Source organism: Rhea pennata, chromosome 1 (assembly GCF_028389875.1).
Source record: "Rhea pennata isolate bPtePen1 chromosome 1, bPtePen1.pri, whole genome shotgun sequence".
In the NCBI taxonomy this organism is placed as follows: Eukaryota; Metazoa; Chordata; class Aves; order Rheiformes; family Rheidae; genus Rhea; species Rhea pennata.
The window spans coordinates 190,483,640-190,505,223 of record NC_084663.1 but is presented as its reverse complement, the minus strand read 5'-3'; the positions used below and the strand labels follow the sequence as shown (position 1 = coordinate 190,505,223).

The 21,584-nt window shown below is 39.2% G+C and overlaps 1 protein-coding gene across 2 annotated transcripts in view; it reads right to left on the bottom strand.

The window, feature by feature from the left end:
• Nucleotides 1-21,584, bottom strand: part of DCLK1 (doublecortin like kinase 1) — a 251,768-nt gene that overhangs the window by 10,631 nt on the left and 219,553 nt on the right. For both annotated transcript variants that reach the window (XM_062567108.1, XM_062567109.1), the window contains exons 12-16: nt 15,723-15,856; nt 14,951-15,028; nt 14,203-14,299; nt 12,223-12,303; nt 4,904-5,017 (exon numbers count right to left, since the gene is read on the bottom strand). In XM_062567108.1, coding sequence (XP_062423092.1) covers nt 4,904-5,017; nt 12,223-12,303; nt 14,203-14,299; nt 14,951-15,028; nt 15,723-15,856 — 504 coding nt within the window. The remainder of the gene's footprint in view (nt 1-4,903; nt 5,018-12,222; nt 12,304-14,202; nt 14,300-14,950; nt 15,029-15,722; nt 15,857-21,584) is intronic.

Here is a 21,584-nt window from a genome sequence, read left to right as displayed (position 1 = left end):
GTGCACAGGAACAAAGAAAATGTGTTGTTTTCTCTAACCTCCCTGTGCTGCACGAACAGATGGGTGAGAGAGCATTTAACTGACTTAAATAAAATTTTAGGGGAGAGTATCTTGAGAGAGACACTCTGCCCACTTTAATATTGGAGACTGCAATGATTTTCTCGTTGTGCCCTATGAAGAGAAAAGGCCATTTTGTGCTTCATTAGGACTGTGGCATATATCCCCAATACTGGTGACAGTTACTAATTCTAAATGCAGAAAAGCGGTTCAACGCATTCCTAGCTACCAACTACTTTAAGTGCTGTTAGGATGTAAATAAATTTAAAAATTTCTTGGTGCCTGTATTGCAAGTATAGAATTTAATAATTTACTCCATTTTGTTAAAACAATGCCTGTTTCATCTTATTTAGAATTATTTAAAGGATGTTTCCTCTTTAAAAGCATGAGACTCTTGCACTTATAGTTAATTCTTTCTAGGCTTATCTACACTGGTCTGCTATTGCCATCTACTGGCTTCTTGCTATACTGCATATAAATTACACAAAAGGACTGTTTTTCAAAAAGCAGACCAAAATCCACTGTTCAGAAATCTAGTAGGCCAAAAGAAATACAGAGGAAAATCGAGGAAGTTGGATTTCTAATATGAGGCCAAACAATTTAGCCACTGTGGAAATTATTCTATGAAAAAACTGGTTACACACAATGATGCCAGAACGGCACACACAGCTGCGCGGTGACGTTTGGGACACAGGTTCTTCCTCAAGCCGAACAGAACTAGCAGCCTTGGCTTCTCTTCCTCAGCGCCCAAGAAATCCCGCTCCCGCAAACGCCGCTTGCGATCCGCAGTTCTCTCTGGCCATCAGCGGAGCGCGTGGAAGCGCCTCGGCCGCGTCCGGGGCGAACCGGGGCGCCCGCCGCGCTCAGGGGCTGCGGAGCCCGAGCAGCTTCGCTCCTTTTCTGCCTTCCTTGGTTCACGCGAGTCTCGGGCAGGAATTTACTCCCATTGCCAAGACAGAGGCCTCGTAAGCCCTTACCCTAACGCTATCGATAGTCTTTTCTCCTGTCTTAACGATGGCAAAAATACGGGCACAAAAAGTGACAACATACAGGCAAAGCTTTAACACTTCAGACAGGAACACAAACTGGACAAAGCTCAGTTAATATACAGAATTACAGCACACCTCTGGACTGCAAAGCACTTCTTTAAAAATTATTTTGGCTCCCTCTTGCTCACTTCAGGTGCCGTCGTTTGAACGCATAGGGCATGGCCATCGGGTGTTTAGTGGCTGAAGCAACAGCGGGACGACCCACATGAAGGGCTGAACGGAAAATTCTATCCCCAACTTTTAAAAAGTCTATTTAGTAAATATCTGGGCTTTTTTTTTTTTTGTTCGCTTTTTTGTTTTTTTGTTTTTGCTTTCACTGCAATATCTTTTACAAACACCATGGTGGAACTAGAAAATATTATTCCTGTTGGAAAACTATATGAGAAACTCGATGCTTGCAAATGTTTTGACACATAATTAACAGAAGTATGGTTGTTGTGAGACAGACCGAAGGGGCACCTAATCTAGCCGCCTGTCTTTGACAGCGACCTGTAGTAAATGCTTATGAAAAGAGTTTAAGAATAGGGCAAGAATAGTGATCTTTCTCCGATATACTCTCCCATCAGCAAGCAATGTTTATATTAGGGCCTTTTTAATTTTACAGCTGTTTTAGAAGCTGGCTCTCCAATTAAATTTTGCTGGCAAAGCTACATTAGTTTAAGGGAATGACTGTTTTTTTTCCGACCGACATATTGATGCTGGTAGAACTTTTAATGCTGCTTTAATGTAGCAAACTCCCCCCTCTCTTTGCCCGTATTGTTAATTTTGCTTGAGAAATCATCTTCAGCTACACCAGCAAAGGAACAGCTTTGCCAGGCATGCACAGCACGTTCATTACAGTAGTTTGTCCAAACTGATAAATCCTTTTAAAGGTAGATAAACTTTGAGTCTGGACACGTGCATGAGAAGTCGTAGCATGTCTCCAGCCTGAACGGTCAGAACCAACTTTTACTGAGACCTACTACGTAACTGAAGCAAACGTCTACCTGAACAAAAGGAGTAAAGCCAAGGTTTTGGGACATTCATGAAGGAAGCAGCAGCCATGGTACACGCATGTAAAACACATGTGGCTTCAAACTTCCAGGCAATCATGCTGACCACAAATGCATCCTTATTAACTTAATTTTCTTATTAGTTTTAATTGGTGCATATGATGAATGTAGCTTGAGATCTTTGAGGTGTGTTACCTCTTACCACAAAAGGAAACAGGCAGATAATATCACACCAGTGTGAGCACAGGTTAAGAACGAAATACCACAGATTAGCTCTGTCTGTACATGAATGAAGTTATAAATTCAAAATAATGCTAAGATTTATATTTGATAAGATTAAGTAATCTATATAAATATGCACATATTAACACATTTTCACACACACACAAACACAGATGTGCCATATAATATATAGAATTCATCACTATATATTATATACACAAGCATTCTCTCAAAAGGTTACAGTAAACATACAAGCAGGCAAAATAAACCGTTCTTTTTTTGGGGAAATAAACTTAGTGCACTCCTTTAGTGCCGAACAATATGTTACAGCATCTGTATATACTTTGCATATTCTAAATGTAGAGCAGGCTTAGTTAATAAGATTTACTTCTATGGTATTTGATATCACAGTGAAAAGGAAGATTCCCAAATATAAAACCCTAATGACTAAGCATGTCAAATCTATGTTACACATGCTTTTAAATGCAGCAACAACAATTAAAGGTTTTATTGTTTTACTTTGGATTTATTTTACTTATTAAGTTAAAGGTAATTTATTCTTAAAATCAAAATATCCAGCTTTCTGGAACATTACCAAAACACTAAAGAGATTTATACTTCTCCAGCTTCTCCAAGTTTTTAGAAAATAAATAACAATAGCTAACCAGACCACTTTTCTGAATTTTTAAAAATATTCTGAACATTTCTACTTTATAGGCAAAACTGCAGAATTAATCATGCCAGAGTGTGATGTTTACCCATACAGATGGCCACTAACAATAATTTGTTAAAATTTCAAACACTAAAAAAAAGCCGTTAAAGAATATAAATTAACATATATATTTTTTAAAAAATATAATGTTCTTCAGAGTCAAGATTCACTAGTGCCTTTTTTCATTACTCAAGCATCAAACTGCTGTAAACAGTTCCTTGGCAGAGCAACTGGGTCAAAGAAAAAAAAGGAGGGTAGGGAAATTAAAAAATTAAAGGAGGCGAGGGATGGATGAGGACAGAGGCATCATTTCTTATGTCTAAGCTTTAAAGTTATTTGCATAGGGGCTCTGAGCAGTAATTCTCATGGACGAGCGTGCTGGCAGTCCATTCGAACAGAACACGGTTTCAACTAGTCTGTACAGAACATACCTGCATTTCAGATGAGCAATGGGTATGTGATGTTTTAGTTGCGGGAGAGTTGTTGCAGTATTATTGCTTAAAAAATGAACATAAAAAATGCGGACTATGTTAGCTGATGACCAAGAAAATCTAAGAAAAGCATGAGGGACAATTTGCTTCCATGTTGAGGAAGTTTAGTGTTGAAAAAAGTAAAGGAAAAAAATGAGAGAGGCATAGCTTGAAATCGTAAGTAATTATATCGAGTAACTTTGAGGGAGTATCCATTTTGCTGCACAAAGAGATCACACCTGTCAGCCAGATTGCATGTGCTGAGCTGAGTTTACTTCATGCTGATTTAACTCATCACTGGAGGGGCTGAGCTGAGAAACATGAAAGTGGAAACAGTACAAGAACGTGTACATGTGCAGTCACACCACCTGCAATTTATGGAAGCTGGGAATGAACACTGAGTAATCCGATATGGGAATGGTTATGTTTAATGTGTCACTTATTTTTAGTGACTATCTGGAGCATTAACATTACCATGAGTAATAAAGAAAAGCTTACAAACACAGGCAGATGTATCAAAAATGTAAAGGATGTATATGTTACCATTTAATGGCATTAGTATGAATAATCTCATAAAATGCTGAATATATTCCATGTGCATGTATATCTAATACACATGTTCATCTTTAGAAAAAAATACAAATGTATGTGATTTATGCTGCACTGAGGATGCCACTGAAATCTCAGCAGAGCTTGGTCAAGAGTTTGGTCAAGCTTGGTTTCAGAAGCTCTGATACATTATAACTTGGAATACCTAGACGTTAGTGAAGGAACCAAGAAGGTCTATTAGGTCTTTAATAAATTTACTCCTTCTGCCCCAAAAGGAAGCAGCTAGTGCATGTACTTGGGGCATGTAACTGAATAAAAAGTTGCTGCTCAGCTACATCAGAAATGGCTAATTAGCATAAACTATGAAGGAAGCGCTTCTCGGTATGCAGCGAGCCATCCTAGCTCTCTCTGGTATCATCAGAGAAAAGAAGCTCAGGTTGCTGTAGAGATTGTTACAATTTTGGAGTGATTTCCACTCATTCGCAAAGTGCTGCTGTCCTTCTGCTACAACCTCTGTGTTGCCTCAGTCCATGTGATGATTCTGCTGCCAAGTAAAATGGCATGATCCCACAGTTTAAAAAGTTGAATTTACACTGGAGTTTGCCCAGCGGTCCTCTAGTGAAATGCAGACGTGTGCTTACGTTTTGATGTGCTAGGGCTGTTAAATAACAATGTGACTCACGAGGAGAATCAACGGAGAAATTGTGCAGAATATCAGTCTAAACATATTAATTAAATCCTAGAATTATCTATAGATTGACCTCTCCGGTTTCTCTTGGTGGCATCTCCTAAACACACACTGCCTTGTGGTCACATATTTAAATGTTTCAGCTGTGTATTTCAGATGCTTACTGCTATGACAGAAACTCCAGCTGCTGTGCTGTTCGGTTTAGGGCCTGTGTTGAAATGCTTCTTTATCTTCCCAGCTACCGATAGCTGATGTTCATTCTCTGGGAGGCCATCATCCTGCAGAGAAACAAAACAAAATAAAACTTCAGAGAGAAAACACAAAATAAAGGTATTATGAGGTGATTCTGATAGCACCTGTCAATGTAGAAAAGTTTAAGAAAAAAATCTGTAATTTGTCAGTCATTGTTCCCATTAAAATAGCTAAGTTATACATGAGTATTATCTTAGACTATGAAACTAGCCTCTCAAACTTTTGGTAATGTTAAATAATAATAATTATTAAATATTTTACCCTTGTTTCTACCATGCCTTAACTTCCACTGTCCCGTTGTTTTTAATTCCATCAATATTTTGATGTGTGATAAGCTTGGACCTATTCCTTGTTCTGTTGATTCATCAGATAAATTTAAAGATAATGATCTCGAAAGTAGGAAGTGTCCAAGAGATTATAGAAACCAGAAGTCCTGTTCTGGTAGGAAAGAAGGAAGACCCACATTATACCATTTGTGGAGGCACTCTGTTTTAAACAAAATGTCTTTCTGCACAGAAAAAGAAGAGGTTCACCTGTAGCAGTGCGAGGGGAAGACTTTAAATCTTGAGGGCTCTTGATACAAGCATGTGCTAGATGTTTGTTAAAAACTGAACTGAGATAAGGCAATTCATAACTCCTAAATGGGACCTCCACTCATAAAGGCCACAGATTAGGAACTACTGGGTTGAGTGACTGTTCGTGCTAATGTCCAGCTCTCGGTGAGCTCCATGGAGAAGAAATCCATGCAAGGTGGGAGCTGAGACATGTCTCAATCGAGATCTTCACTGTGGGTGAACACAGGACCTCACAAATATGAGGATACGTCATGGTATACTTCTGCAGGTCAATTTAGGTGCAGGCTAACGACTTGCTATCATGTTCCCTGGAAATATGAATGACAGGTAACCATTTGTACAGTCGCAGACTATGATTTCACCATACTGAAACTATAGCTAAACGAATCACCTCCAAAACTCAAGCTTCCTTCACAGAAGTCTGACTGATAATCTATAACTGTACGCTTCAACAACGGACTGCAACTCCCTCCCCTGTCACAAAACACACAAACCTGTGAAGCTGTGGGCAAAGGAGAGCTAGAGGTACACGCTGCCCAAGCAGGAAAACAGAGAAGGTTTGGAGTCAGCTGCAGGTGGCCTTTGCTTCCTTGCCAAAAAACACATGTTCTCAACCTGAGTTAATTGAGGTAAAAGTAGGCACACAACTACATGGACAAGTACAGGCAGACACATGTTCTTCTGCCCTGCATACCCAGCTAGCCACCTGGGCGATAGCTCCAGTTCGGAAGCTGTGCAGCTGGGCTAGGGAGGTGCCTTCTCCAGGCTACTCTTGCCTGCTGCTCAGAGCAAACAGGTATCCAGCTGCACCAGGGCACAGGGGCATGTTCCAAGCAGAAGCTTGGAAAAGCAAAAAGAAGGGTGCTTGCAGCTGTACACAAGCCAGCAGTTAAATACAAGCCCAAGAAAGGATTTTTTTTTGGAAACTGAAAACAAGGCCTCTTGCGACTGATTCAGAAGGCAAGAACCAACTGGTACATCCGCTCGGGGAGCAGTGCAAAAAGCCACTGTCTGCAGAGACTTTCTCCCTAGCAGAATATGCAGCACATCAGGACCCTGGTACGCACAATGGTCAGCCTGGGGTTTACTGCTTTGTATCTGCAGTTATCAACAGTTAAAAAGATATTTAAAATCCACTTTAGATTGACTTCTAGTAGAACATATGTAAGCAAGAGACAAGATCAGAATCTGGTGAGTTTACAAGCATCCATTTTTCTGGCTTCACAGCAATTCTGAGGGCACTTTAAGAGTTACACAGTTGCTGCAGTAAATCATGATCCCTGTGAGCATATGGGAACTTTAGGGAGGTTGGTTTGGGTTTGTGATTTATTTAGTTTGGGGAGTTTGTGTTTAGAGATCCCTCACTCACCCCTTAACAAAACGTCTCTGCTGGCAAAACACGGTCAAGTGCACACAGCTGCGAAATACAAAATAAAACAATATAATACAGTAGCTGATTATTGTCTAGCACTGGGGAGTCTTGGCTCGGGGGTATATGATCCCTAAAAATAACCTGCGTTCTGCTGACCTTGCCTTTCCCAGAAGACAGCTCATCTATAAAGTGAACTCTTCTTCACCGGAGGAAAAAAAAAAATCATTCTCTTGGCTTTCTTGACATGAAAGCCTGCCAAACTTTCATGTCATCTTGTCAAAATACTAAATTACAGAGAAGACAATAGTTACCAAGACTGTGGTAATGTTTTATTGGTGAAGCCCCACAAGCACAATTCCAGTGGCAATATGCCAGAGACACATAGTATTGACTCCAGCTTTGAGATAATATATCTTCCAGTTCAATTTAACACGTCACATAGGTATATATGGGAATGATACTGACATTGTTAGATTTTGTAACTGCTTTGGGTGCTACCTGACATTTACTAGGTATCTTTTTATACTCCAAAGTGCTTTATAAACAAGTTAATTTATATACACTGGCTCTTGGAATCACTTCAACCAGCACTAAAATAGATAGATATTGAAGGTGAGAGATGACAGCTGTTTTTCTACATACAAAGCAAATTGCTCTGCAGTTTAAAAAGGCAGGAAGCAAAGAAAAAAAAATCAGATTCACTAGAATCGGCAGGAAAAGTTGTAGAATAGTAGAATAGGCTAAATGTTCCTGACAAGAATTTCATCAAGATGCTGTAATGGGAAGGACGTCAGGCCCTAAAGAGATTAATATTGTTTCTTTCCTCTTCTTTAGCCTTTAGCAATATGAACTACTTCTTGCAATGGGTGATGAACACAGAATTTCATCTTAACCTTCAGCAGTCAGGACAAGAGCTTTTAAGGATGACTAGCGGGTTTTGGTGCGCGACTCTAAGAACTTTAAAGGGTTGTAAGCTTCAGAAAATGCTGACTGCTAATCCTCTGAGAAAAGAGCTCTCCTTAGTATATTTCAAAAATTAAGGATCCAAAATCACTGATAGTTTCAAAATCCTGGCTCAGAATTTGAATTTTCACCTGGACCTGTTCACTGTTTGGGATCTTGAGATCTTTTTTCATCAGGTTCCGTAAAATACCTTTTCTGTTCTATTTGCAAGTATCAAAAAAAAGAAAAAAGAAAAAAGAAAGAAACCTCATAAAAATGAGGTAGAGGGTTCCAGCATAACCTGAGTATGCAATAAGCACTGTTTTCATATTTGCATCATTCTGTAAGGCAGGACACATTGCCACTCAAAGAAAAAAAAAGTGTTAAAACTATTGAACAAAGTTCAGGATTCCCAGACTCCTACTGCCTTGAAGCACTCAACTCCATTTCACAAGCTGGTCACAAGAGGTTTACTTTCCAGGTCTAAATGCACCAGGTGAAGAGGTCATTTTATAAATAACAGCAGAAAATTAGAGCAAATAAAAGTGCTGGAAAAGCTTTTTGACTCTGTTTCCTTTAAGGATTATAAGGATATTTTTCTTTGGGCAGTGTCCTAGGGTGTGACCAAAAGTGCTGCATCTGCCAAACAAGAAATGTCTTTTTAAATTAACTTCCTTACAAATGCACACTTTATTACTATTTACTGTTCGGTTATTCATTTATTTCACATATAAATCTCCAAGGCAAGTATGGCTAAGGAAATATTTTAAAGCTACACTTCCCCTAATTCTTTTCAGGCTGAGGTGTACAATCTGCCTTTCCAGCAACAGCACACTACATTTTATATTGATTAGTTTAACAAAGAAGGATTTACGGAATCTAATCTTTCTCTTTCAGCATTTGCTGATCAACGCTGCACAATCCCTTTTACAACTCTTTGATTTTGCGAAGAATTTGAGCAGGTAAAGGAAAGAGCTGGGTTCCCAGTAGGGGAAGTATAAACTGATGGTTTTCTTTCCAGGTCTAAGTGTACTGCATATGAGAGACGAATCCAAATAAACTAAGTCGAGGGGGCAGAGAACTGCTGCTGAACTGCATTCAGAATCCAAGCTTTCCATCTGTGGCAATGGCACGTAGCCAGCATCTCTTCAGGTTTTGTTTTTTTGAATTGAAAGCAGCTGGGACATAGGAACTGCTTTACTGGACTGACTCTGACCATAACAAGGTTTGCAGTTTCCAAGAGGATTCCAGCTATTTTTACAGCAAAAATTGAAACTGAAATGAGAGTTGGCTCCTATTGAAACTGTCAAAGTACATTCCAGGAATCTCAGCGATTTACCAAGTAATCACATAGTAAGCTGCTATAAAGTAGAACGGTTATTTACAATCTACAAAATGGTTTTATATAGTGTAACCAGTTAGAACACTTCCATCAAAGTTTTGATCAAAGAGAGAAAACGTTTCCTTAAAATTGTCAAAGAAAATACGTGCCTGCTTCTCGATGCAGCTTTCCTAGCCAGTATTTTAGCTGTAATTTCACTAATCTTACCGCTTTGAATAGGTTCAAAACCAAAATAATAAAAGGAAAAATTAAGTCCACCACTTGGTGCCATAGAGAAGTATTTAAACAGGTGAATTAGGCAAATGGAGTGTTACATGAAAATTCCACAAGCCATTTTTCTTTTGGAAATAAAAAGATAATATTTTGCAAAAGTTGCAGAAAATTGCTCAGGTAATTATGACTCTTAGATCTCTGCGCATTTTGTAAATAAGGATAAGTGTATTCACTCCCTGTTTAGGGGAATTAATTCAGGGAAGTGACCCTTTATGATAACATTTATGTCCCTGTTTCAGCTCAGTCATGTTCATATTTCTTCTGAAGTAAATAAACCAGGCTTTAGAATAATTTAGTTAATTTTATGCTTAATATTAAGCATTTCCATGTGTGATGCCTTGAAATAAGAGCAAACTTTCAGATGTGCTCAAGTACTTCCCTGAACTGGTCCCCGTGCTAGTCTTTGTCCTTCCAGAAAAAAATATCTGGAAGACACAGATGAGAATTAAAAAGAGGGTTTTGATCTGTGTTATGAATTGTCATTAGCATATTGCTGCAGACAAAATACTGACTCCTCTCAGTTGCTAAGAGCAATAATTGCACAGAAAAGAAGAGATTATAGAACTGTCACAGAATACTTGTTTCAGATGTTTATGCACAAAACTGCTACAGATTTTGATTGCAAAGATTTATAATCAGCATAAAACTCTAAGAAGTGCAGCAGAGCTGGACCAAGAGTGAATCTAACAGAGGATCCCACTTCCACAGAGGATGGTAGCTACCATTTATGAAATAGTACATTTTAAATACGCAAGTGGAGCTTGAACTTTCCTTGGCATATCTTCCAGTTTTTGGCAATCAAGAGTTTCAGAACTTTCTGAGATGGAAATTTTATCCAAACCACCATATTTAATAAGCCTCAACGGACTTATCCTACAAAAAAGCATCAAACTCTTGAATACATTTATACCTGGCCCCTATAGCACCCTCTGACTCAGGCATCTACGTTTTAACCTGCTGCATAAAAATGAGGAATCCCACAGGGTGCTTCAGTAACCAAAACACGCCTTTACTGGACTGTCAGGGTGTTGAAAGATTTTATCCGCCTGCCCTTTCTCCCCTCTCTCCCCCTGAGGAGGCACTAGCCAGGACAGGGAGTTTGGTCACACTCATGTCATCCGTGCTGGGCAGCACCACAGTCCTGACAAAGAGCAGCACCTTTTATTCTTAACACATCTTGCAGAATTGGCTTCCTAACATATATCATGGTGCAACCGAAGCAGAAAAAGAAAAAAGGAAAGAAAAGGGGAGGGTCAACAATTCCAATGTATTTTCCACAAAAAGAGAAGATCAGTGGCTACATCCTCCCATGGTGTAAACAAGTGGTGTTTCAGTAACCTCAGGAGAAGTGTTGGGGTTGACACTAGTGGATGATCTGGCCTCTCTACAGCTTCTATCAGAAAATTCCCTTTTCTGCCTCACCAAAATTTCCTACCCACCTCCTCTGTGAGGAAGAATAGATGCCTCAGTAACTAAAGACATTAGAAATTATGGCAGAACACTGTGTCAAAGGACAGTACCTGGTACCAAGGAAAAATACTATTTCTGAAGTTTGAATGTCAGCTTAAAAAGAATTTCATCATACACTGCCCTAGATCCTTGCATTCTGTACATGGCAGAAGTGCTCTGCATGATAATAGTATTTGAGGGGAGAAAAAAAACGGGGCAGTATGTTAGCATCTAAGATGAAGGTGTACACTTTGTAAACACTTAGAGATCACTGCTATTCTGGGCTACACAGAGGACACCTTTTTAGAAAAAAAAAGATTATTATTTTAGATTATTATATATTTAATCTTTTTAGAACAGGGTTCTGTATCCAAAAGTCTGCTGGATACAGGAGCTAGGGGAACCTGTTATCTGAAGAACAAAATAGTATTGCAGGCAGCATTGCTCCTTGCATTCTGTAGCTTGCAACATGAAAAGTGAAACATTATTTCTTCCTCCTTTATTTTTTTTTAATTAGTTCCAATTGTATTTTCTTTCCCAATCTTCCTTTCTAAATTTGAATTCAGATTTTCTCCAATTTTTCTTTCTCTTGTCATCCAAATATTTTAAAACATATTAAATAATCTGAAATAATTAACAAATATTAAGTAGGATTCTTATCTCAACATTAATTAGAGACAAATCTCTTTATTCTCTGCCAGAGTTATCCATATGCCACCTCACTGATTACTACTTTTATGGCAAATGTCCAGTCACTCAGAGATAAGCCAGGATATATAAATAGATATTTCATGGTAACTCAGACTAAATGGATATGGCAGCACATAAATACATGTATATTGCAACATCAGAAGTTAAAATATGATCCTAAATGTTCCCCTGTTTCATGCTGGATCAAGTAGGCTTAACACCACGGACTATATTTCAATACCTCTTAATCATGATTGTCAGATTTTTGAGGCCATTTGATTTTAGGAGAGCAAAATGTGTCACAGAACCCACAAGCTCATTCTTAAAAGTATAATTTTTCCCAGTGCAGTTGAGATGTATTGAAAATACATTCCCCAAAACATTTCAGAGAAAATGTAGCTGAGTATGTAGTGAAGACTCTATGGTGTGCACTATATACTAATACAGCATGTAGCCCAGTTTATTTCCAGTTAAATCTGTGGCGTTTTTAGAATGTGCTGGCTCCAAAAGGGCATAGAAAAGACTCGACAGAGAAGAACTTAAAGGTGCCAAATTACAAGAAGCATCTACAAGCCTGAAATTACTTACATTAACCCATGGATGTTCAAGAACTTGCAAGGCTGAGAATCGCAGATCTACATCTACTTGAAGCATCATCGTGATAAGTTCCTGAGAAATGGAATACTGGGTCAAATTTAAAGAACACTTTTATAAAGTAACTCAACAGATTTAATTCACTGAAGTGCTCTTGAACTGATTATAGCAGAGTGCTCAAAGACAGAATGAACTACCAACTGCAGAAAAATATTATTAAAAAAATTAACAACTACAAACTGCTGAACTTTAAGCTGAACTTTAAAATCAGTACCTAATGGTACCTTGAAAAGCTAGAGGACAGTTCTGAGTTACAGTTCTATAGCCACTGTTAAGAGAAAAGCAACTTAATACATAATGTGCAAAACAGATGGTCTCATGAAATTAGGTTAGCTTCTCATCAAGAAAAAGCCAAATTCTCCGCAGGAAAAAAGCCAGAAAATCTAGAATTGTATTTTAAGTGCTTGTATAAATGTCATAAAAATATTTTAAAAATATTAGAAATATAATTTTTGCTGTTTTGATTTCTTCTGCTATTGCCTTCCTGTAGCTTTCAGCTAGCATGTAAATAAATAAATACTTAATTCCATCAATGAATGTACTTCACAGAAAATAAGATGGCAGTATAACGGCAAATAAAGGGATATCACCAAAGACAGAGGTTAATGTTTAGTAACAAGGAGAAAAAGTTAAACTCATATTCCTATGCTTCAAGACAGAAATTTTAGAATGAACTAGTCAGAAACAGGAGCTTCCTAGGAGAAGACCACTGGCAAAGGACCTACAGAGTTCTCATTAGTGATAAATGAGAACTCTATATAAAATTAAGCCTGTTATAAAACAATATGGGAATTAAAGGCCTTCTTCCAGCTCTGTGACTGCGCCCCATTTGTTGACTTCAGTTTACAGATTAAAAACTTACTCCTTCCTTATCACTCTACACATTTCTGTAAAAGAAGGATGGAAGTAACTGCACCAAAAAAAAACGAGATTCAGAATTTAGAATGCTATTTTCTTTCCGCTCTTCCAGTTCAAAACATCATAATTGGTCTGTGATTAATTAAACACTGTCACACTGAAAGAAATAGGAAAACAATTTTGCATGAATTTGCCCTACAGGCTACAGCAGTGAACTGGCAGAACACTCATGTATAAGGGAAACTAAGTACTTATCTACATGCCAACCAGGTCAACTTTCTTTTCATACACGTACACACGTATTACCTATCTACTTCTCTATATATGAAACTATAACGACTGCCAAATCCTTTGGAAGTCTGCAAGATAAACTGTCACTCTAGTGCACTAATGAGAATTAAAAAATGTGATCTACTTTGTAAGTACGTTTAACTCTCTCAGGATCTTCCTAAGAAAAGTGCTGTGTATTTGCATCTGCCTTAGCACATCTCAAGCTCTAACTCAGTTGCACCATTTGCCAAGAGGCTATAAGCAATGAACTGGATGGACAGAGCAAGGCCATATTTCCTACCCCTCTGGCAAAAGTAAGGAGTTACAGCCAGTGCTAGGCCTGGGTCTTTGCCAGAAAGGAACAACAGACATATCATCTAATGGGATTAATAGAGGAAACAGTCTCCTGATAATATTATAATATAATGTCCAATGGCTCCAAGTGGGTCCTGATCCTCATCATATATACATACAAAGCAGAGTCCAGGGGAGCTTTCAAGCTAAGACGTGTACATAAAGCAAAGTTACTGGAATATTGGATTTTTTTTCTTCTTCAGGAGGGGTACTGGTGTCTCTGCTGTATGAGACCCCCACATAGAGATGGGGTCCATTTCAGGCAGGAGCCTAAGAGATGGATGCTGATCAAATGAAAACATACTTGGTGACCCAGAGGAATTTACAAGTGTAGCAGGAGATGTTACAACACGTGTCAAATAGAGAACTGTGGAAGGATAAAGTTCACTGTGAAAAATAGTGCAGAAGAAAGTATCAACTATATAAACCTACCTTTGCAGAGTCAGAAACATTGTCCCAATATGGAGACGGAAAATCCACCTGTCCCATCAAAATCTGATCAAAAAGCACTTCTTGGTCATCTCCACTTCTATAAAGTAAAGAAAACAAAAAACAACAACAAAAACCACATAGGAATTATTTCAGAGCTGGTTTTAACAAGCTTCTTGAAATTGCTTTTTATTGGAGATCCCTTAGGATGCTTTTGGAAGCTGTTCATTCTCCCCAAGCACAGAACCACAGATATGAATTGTGAGATCACAAAATGAAGTGCATTTAGTACACTGCTTCTGAGGTAACCTGCTTGTCTTTAGGATTGACAGCAACTTTTCAACTGGTCTGAGGAAAAGAAAAGATCTTTGAGATAAAAATTGAAACATCCATATAATGTGGCTTACATTTTAGTTACCTTTTACTGACCACAAAATATGTTGCATTTGACCCATGAAAGAAGATGCTTATTTCACTGTATGTTTTAAACATCAGCAAAGTCAACCACAACCCATAACGAAGGCTCTTGTTTTGTAATGCAATGAAGTATAAACTAAAATAAACAAACATGAGACAGAGATTTCACAGCAAAATCATAGACATTTATGGTGTGTAAATCACCACGCAGAGCATGGGAAAACCAGACCCCATGAGCAGAGAACTTTTTCCAGTGGGAATCTTTCTGCTTAACACAAACCAGCACAGGGACCATTCACGGAACAAGGACAGTTGAAGAGATCAGAGTCCATACCCACGGAATGGAGGAAAACCACAGAGCAGGATGTAAGTTATCACTCCTGCTGCCCAGATGTCCACCTTCAGGCCATAGCTAGAAGTGTAAGAGATATGGTTACAGAAATCACATTTATATGAACTATAGTCTAAGAACAGAGAAAATACCTTCAGGCTTATTACTAATTTCTTATATATTCTAACATGAATTTTCTCTATGTTCCACCTATTCTAATTCTGCTTTCAAATTCAAGACAAACATTTACAACTTAAAACTACATTAGATCAGAATGTATGAATGTATGGAAGAAATTATGCTGTCATCTTGAATTGGACTCTGAACTCTACTAACAGAAAGTCTTCAAAGCTCAGGTTAAATCAAATCAGTTGCTCAAACAGGTTGCTCAAACCAATGTGTATTTCTCTAAAGAATAAATCAGAAGAAAAGGTCAATGTGTGATAATGACATACAATTAAGCAAACTATTAAAATTACTTTTATTGTATGTGTGGCTTGTTAGTATCTTAGGGTTAAGCTAAGAGCCTTCTACTTTGAGGTTAAGAACCGGCAGAGCAACCTGATGTAACTCCGAAGTTGCCCCTGCTTTGAGCTGGTTTGGATAAGATAACCTCCAGAGGTCCCTTCCAGCTAAACTGTTCTGTGGGTCATGATTCAGTATTATACCTGAGCAAAGGCAGCATAAAAATCTTAACTGCAAAAACTCCTGACACACTGGTGAGAACATGCTCCACTGTATACACATCAAAGCATCATCATTAGAAGTGATTTACCCAGTTTCAGCAATGATTTCTGGAGCTACATATGTTGGGGTCCCACAAACAGTATAAAGAGGTCCATCCACAATTGTTGCTAGGCCAAAGTCTCCTAGTTTCAGAGACTTGCTTCCATCTTGGTGTTCATAAACCTAAAGCAAGAATAAAATTCAAAGCTTTAACATAGTTCTATAAAGGAAACTATTATGTCTTGTACTAACTGCCTGAAATGTTGCTTCTAATTTACACTCTTTCTCCTCCTTACCTACAACATATAGACCTACAACATACAGAGAAGCATGTTTTGAAATTTGTCCACTACCAGGACAACTTCCATTAAATGTACCCATTGTGGCTGAGAATGTAGACTGATGTCTTATCTTACTACCGGATCAACAAAAGGCATAGAGATTTCTTCTTGCTAGAAGCTAAAGCCCAGAAGCAAAGGTCTGACCTTCCAGCAATGCAGTTCCTAGGTTAACTCCCTGCTGACAGCCAAATCTCAGCGTAGGCTTTTTTTTTTCTTTCTTTTTATTTACACAGAGCTTGAATACCTACACAGGGATTTCAACTTCTTAGATATCAACTACTGATAGTAACAGTAGAATCTTGTTTTCTATATATTGAAGTGACAAGATGCAAACCTACCTAAAATATTTCACCTAGAAACACTGTCCTTTCCTTGAATGATTGTTAAACACCAGTATCTTAGTGGTATGTTGCCAGCATCATGGGTGGATGTATGCAGGGCTGCAACACTGCACACTTGTTTCCCATTTCGTAATTCTTTATGATGCAATTTAATGCTTTTTATCATTCAGCACCTTAAAAATTTGAAACAGCCTACAGAAGGGCATCCTAAAGTATGTATATATCACATTAGAATCACAGACTCATAGAATCATAGAATCAGTAAGGTTGGAAGGGACCTCTGGAGATCATCTAGTCCAACTCCCCTGCTCAAGCAGGGTCACCTACAGCGTGTTAGACAGGGTTGCATCCAGGTGGGCCTTGAAGATCTCCAGAGAAGGAGACCCCACAACCTCTCTGGGCAACCTGTGCCAGTGCTCCGTCACTCTCACAGGGAAGAAATTCCCCCTCACGTTCCTCAGGCAGAACTTCCTGTGCTTCAGTTCCTGCCCATTGCCTCTTGTCCTGTCACACGGGACAACTGAAAAGAGTTTGTCCCCGTCCCCTTGACACCCTCCCTTCAGGTACTTGTACACATTGATAAGATCCCCCCTCAGTCTTCTCTTCCCCAGGCTAAACAGGCCCAGCTCTCGCAGACGTTCCTCATAGGGCAGATGCTCCAGCCCTCTGATCATCCTCGTAGCCCTACGCTGGACTCTCTCCAGTAGCTCCATGTCTCTCTTGTCCTGGGGAGCCCAGAACTGGACACAGGACTCAAGATCAGGCCTCACCAGGACTGAATAGAGCAGCAGGATCACCTCCCTCCACCTGCTGGCAACACTCTTCCTAATGCAGCCCAGGAGACCATTGGCCTTCTTGGCCACAAGGGCACATTGCTGGCTCATGCTCAACCTGTCATCGACCAGCACTCCCAGGTCCTTCTCTGCAGAGCTGCTCTCCACAAGGTCAGCCCCCAGCTTGTACTGGTGCCTAGCGTTATTTCTCCCTAGGTGCAGGACTCTGCACTTGCCCTTGTTGAACCTCAGGAGGTTCCTCTCTGCCCGACTCTCCAGCCTGTCCAGGTCTCTCTGAATGGCAGCACAGCCCTCAGGTGTGTCAGCCACTCCTCCCAGCTTGGGATCATCAGCAAACTTGCTGAGGAGGCACTCTGTCCCCTCATCCAGGTCATTGATGAACAAGCTGAAGAGGATGAGACCCAGTACTGAGCCCTGGGGGACTCCACTAGCCACAGACCTCCAACTAGACTCCACACCACTGATGATGACCCTCTGAGCTCCGCCTTTCGTCCAGTTCTCAATCCACCTCACTGTCCACTCGTCTAATCCATACTTCCTGAGCTTGCCTAGGAGGCTGTTATGGGAGACAGTGTCGGAAGCCTTGCTGAAGTCAAGGTACACAACGCCCACTGCTCTGCCCTCATCTACCCAGCCAGTCATTCCATCCTAGAAGGCTATCAGATTGGTTAAGCAGGATTTCCCCTTGGTGAATCCATGCTGGCTATGCCTGATCACCTTCTTATCCTCCATATGTCTGGAGATGACATTAGTTCTTTGCAACCAATTCAAAACTGCACAGTGTTTGGCTCATCATCAGTGATACCATGACAGAAATTACTTGTCAAAAAAAGAAGAAATCATGCTTCATAACAAAAAAGGAAATCATGCTTAAGATCTATCCTGAATGACTACTCCTGTAGCAGAAATCACACTTAACTAGACCTGTTTGCAGAGGAGAAACCCTAGATTTTTTCCTACCAAAATGCAATAATATTCTACCATCCCTTTAACAGTCCCTTCAACAGTTCTCTTCCATCAATAACGAAATCTAGATGTCTCTCTCCATTGTTCACTACAGATCTTCAATAACTCATAATAATTAGGTACATTCTATGGAAAAAAAACAACAGTTCTCCTTTGTTAATGCTAGTCATGTCTAGAGAGGGAAAGAAACCTCGCTCAGTCCTTCTGAAACATCACTATCAGGTGCTAAAGTTATGAGCAGATAGTCATAATCTGCAAAATTCTTCTCCTTTCCTTATAGTGTTTGTTTTTAATGATACAACTGGATCTTTAAGAGAACCAGTAATTTGATACAGATTCACATTTCTCTGCTACTAAGAAAAAAGATAGGTTTATAGAAAAGCATTAGAAAAGAAGCAATTATGGTTTTATTAAAAACACAGATTGTTAAATACATCTGGTTCCTGAAACTAAAGAAAGTGCTCTCTGAAATGGCAGTAATAAATCTAATTTCAACAACAGTTTTAATTAAAGACTAGAAACTAGAGACTTTAAATATTCACTTGCTGAAAAATGTAGTGTTCACTTAGACATAAGGAGCTGAATCCAGTCTAATTAGCATCTCATATTCTATTTTATGCAGTTATTTTTTTATAAAGTCTTCAATGAATTGCTGTTACCTCATGAATGTTTATAAATTTCCTCCTTTAGCTGGCCTTACATGACTTATATATCCAAGAAATTAATTATGGAAAAGGCTCATTTGGCAATGTTTGCCAATGCAAATTATTTGGTACTCTGCATTATCTAGTATTTTGCCCCATCTGTTTCCAGGGATTACTTCCCTTGAAAAACTACTTCAGTTGACTTGTAAAGCTGAAGAAAGTAACTTTTCCCCACTCTTTTTTCCTCATGCCATATAAAAAGGAGTCCAATGTGAAGCTGTGGTGTGTAACTTGCCAGTCAAGGAATGTGAAAGATAATTTAATGCTCATGTTATGCAGAACAAACGCTATATATGTTCTACTGCATTTAAATACTGAAGGGCAATTAAAGAAATGGAGATTAGTGCAAATTACCCACTATGTAGTGCTTTCACTGTTTTAACTAAGCAATAAAGCTGTGTAATTGTACAACACTAATTGAATGCAGCCATACATAATTGTGTGCCACCATATGTATCCTATTACTATAAAGACTGTCAGTATTTTCTAAGCTGCTTTTGTGATCACTGCAGATGGCAACAGTCAGAGAAGTTGTTCTCTAGGGTTTATTATATGGCTATAAAGACATCCTATGACTTGACAAAATAAATGTGCTAAATAGCAGCAATTATGAAAAATGTTCCAATTAAAGCACAGAAGACACTCTCTAGAGAATAGAAAATGTGTGTGCTGGTAAAACATCACAGCTATTCAGAATACCCTAAACTCTTGGTCAGTTGACTGTTAGGTGGACTTTGCAAGTCTTGAAGATAATAAGGAATTTTTAAGCACTCCTATGAATAACTGTTGTTTCACAAAGGATGTTGAGACAGGTTCACATGCATGAAGCTTTTTCTGCAGGGTTTGTGGCTGACTGATAGTGTATATCAGGTCTAACAAAGAAAGTTACTTTTGGGGGAAAGTAAAAACAAAAGCGAGAGAAAGAAAAGGGAATGGGAAAGCTCTCCTCTATGGCCTGCCAAGAAGAGATGCAACAGGAAGGCCCCAGAGGGGCATCCTCCTCTGGGTGTCCCCTGTGGTTGAGGTACCCCTCTGCCCCCCACACCTTTCCCATCGTGACTGTATGGGTTTGGTTAGGCCCTGCTCAGGCTGCCTGCTGCTTGTTCACGTGTACAAGTGTTTTATAAATGCCAGGAAAATAATCCTAATTGCCATCTTGTGACATAAGAACAACCATCTAGTTTAACAGATAGGACGACTGAAGCAGAAAGGTCAAGAGACACCTAAGGCCATAAGCAGTCAGTGTCAGAGAGAGGACCAGAACTCAGATAAGGCTGGTTCATAAGCACTCTCCTAAAACAGTGTTCACTTCTGGCAAAGACTTGATAAACCTTAGAGGATGAATATAATTTGTGAACCAAAACACTGGCTTTTAAATGTTAGGATGCTGCAAGCAGTTCAGTGTTGTATATTCGTTGCTTAGTATCAACAGTAGTATTTGTGCAGTACACTGGAAAATCACTTGGAAAGAGTTTGGCTACAATGCCAAACAATGTGATTGTTCATGTAGACCAGTGAGTATTACCACAAATGGTTACAGGTGGATAAATTTAACCCTCCCTCCACCAACCCCACCTTCTCCTCTCCCCCCCAAAGCTTGTTCTACTACTTTCAGACTTTAGGAATTTAAGAGACATTTCAAGACAAAAGCAGGGTAAGCCTTCCACCTGAGACAGTCCTGCCCTTTCCCAGTCACACCATTAATGAATCCTGACATGACTGCTGTAACTTATGCATGCAGCCACCTATGAACATTAAGGCTTCTATAGGGTATAAGTGGTTGGTGTCTAACAAGTGTTCTACCCAAAGTGTTTTTAGTAGTTTTTTTGGAAAACCAGGCCAGCAATGGCTATTTCTTCATGCAGAACTATATAGGTATCTGTCATCAGAGAGACCTCAGCTGTAAAAATCGCATTCCCTGGAAGTTCATTAAGATCTGCATGAGTCAACTTTCCCGTAACACCTCTTCAACATCAAGCAGTACAAAATGTGCTAAGTGATGGCAAACAGCACATAGAATTGATAATCTAGATATCTTAAATATTGTTGCATGGTTGCAGAACATACAGTAACTGGGACATCTTGATAGTAGAGCATGTCAGTAAATTAACGAAAACTCCAAGAACAGTGAAATAATTAGGAGACATTAATTTCTTGGAAGAAACAAATCTCTCAGTTGGAGAACACAATGGCTGCATTCAAGGGTGCAAAATCCCCAGAGAAAGAACTCATTGTCAGAGGATCTTTTTCATTGTCTTCATTGGTTGGGGCTCATACAGATTCAATCAGGAAAGGGAAGATTTAAGCTGTCTATCAAGGAAAGTGTCTTAATAGGAAGTGCTATAAGATTATTTGGGAGATTCAGCAGGGACAGGAAGGACTCTAAAAATCTCTTTCCAGTTCTGCCCCGACAGACTGTATGATGAGGGTCCATTCTTACACCCACTCTGTTTGTAAAATTGAACAGCTGCTAATTACTTAGGGAAAAGTGCTGCACTGCAAAGGTATAGATAACACCTTTATGTTTATGAGAAGTCTGGAATTATGTTGCAGCACAACAAATGATCACTTCTAGTGACCACTGGAACAGTTCTGTCCCTGTGTCCTGGGGAGTAGACTACACATAGCATCTGATGTTACTGTACTTTTTGTGATAGCTCTTAATTTAGGAGGAGCTTTTAAGGTTAAAATTAAAAGACCAGTGACTCTGAAGACTGAAATAAACCTGAAGGGAGGGGGGCAGGGGGTGAGGAATGAGGGAGAAG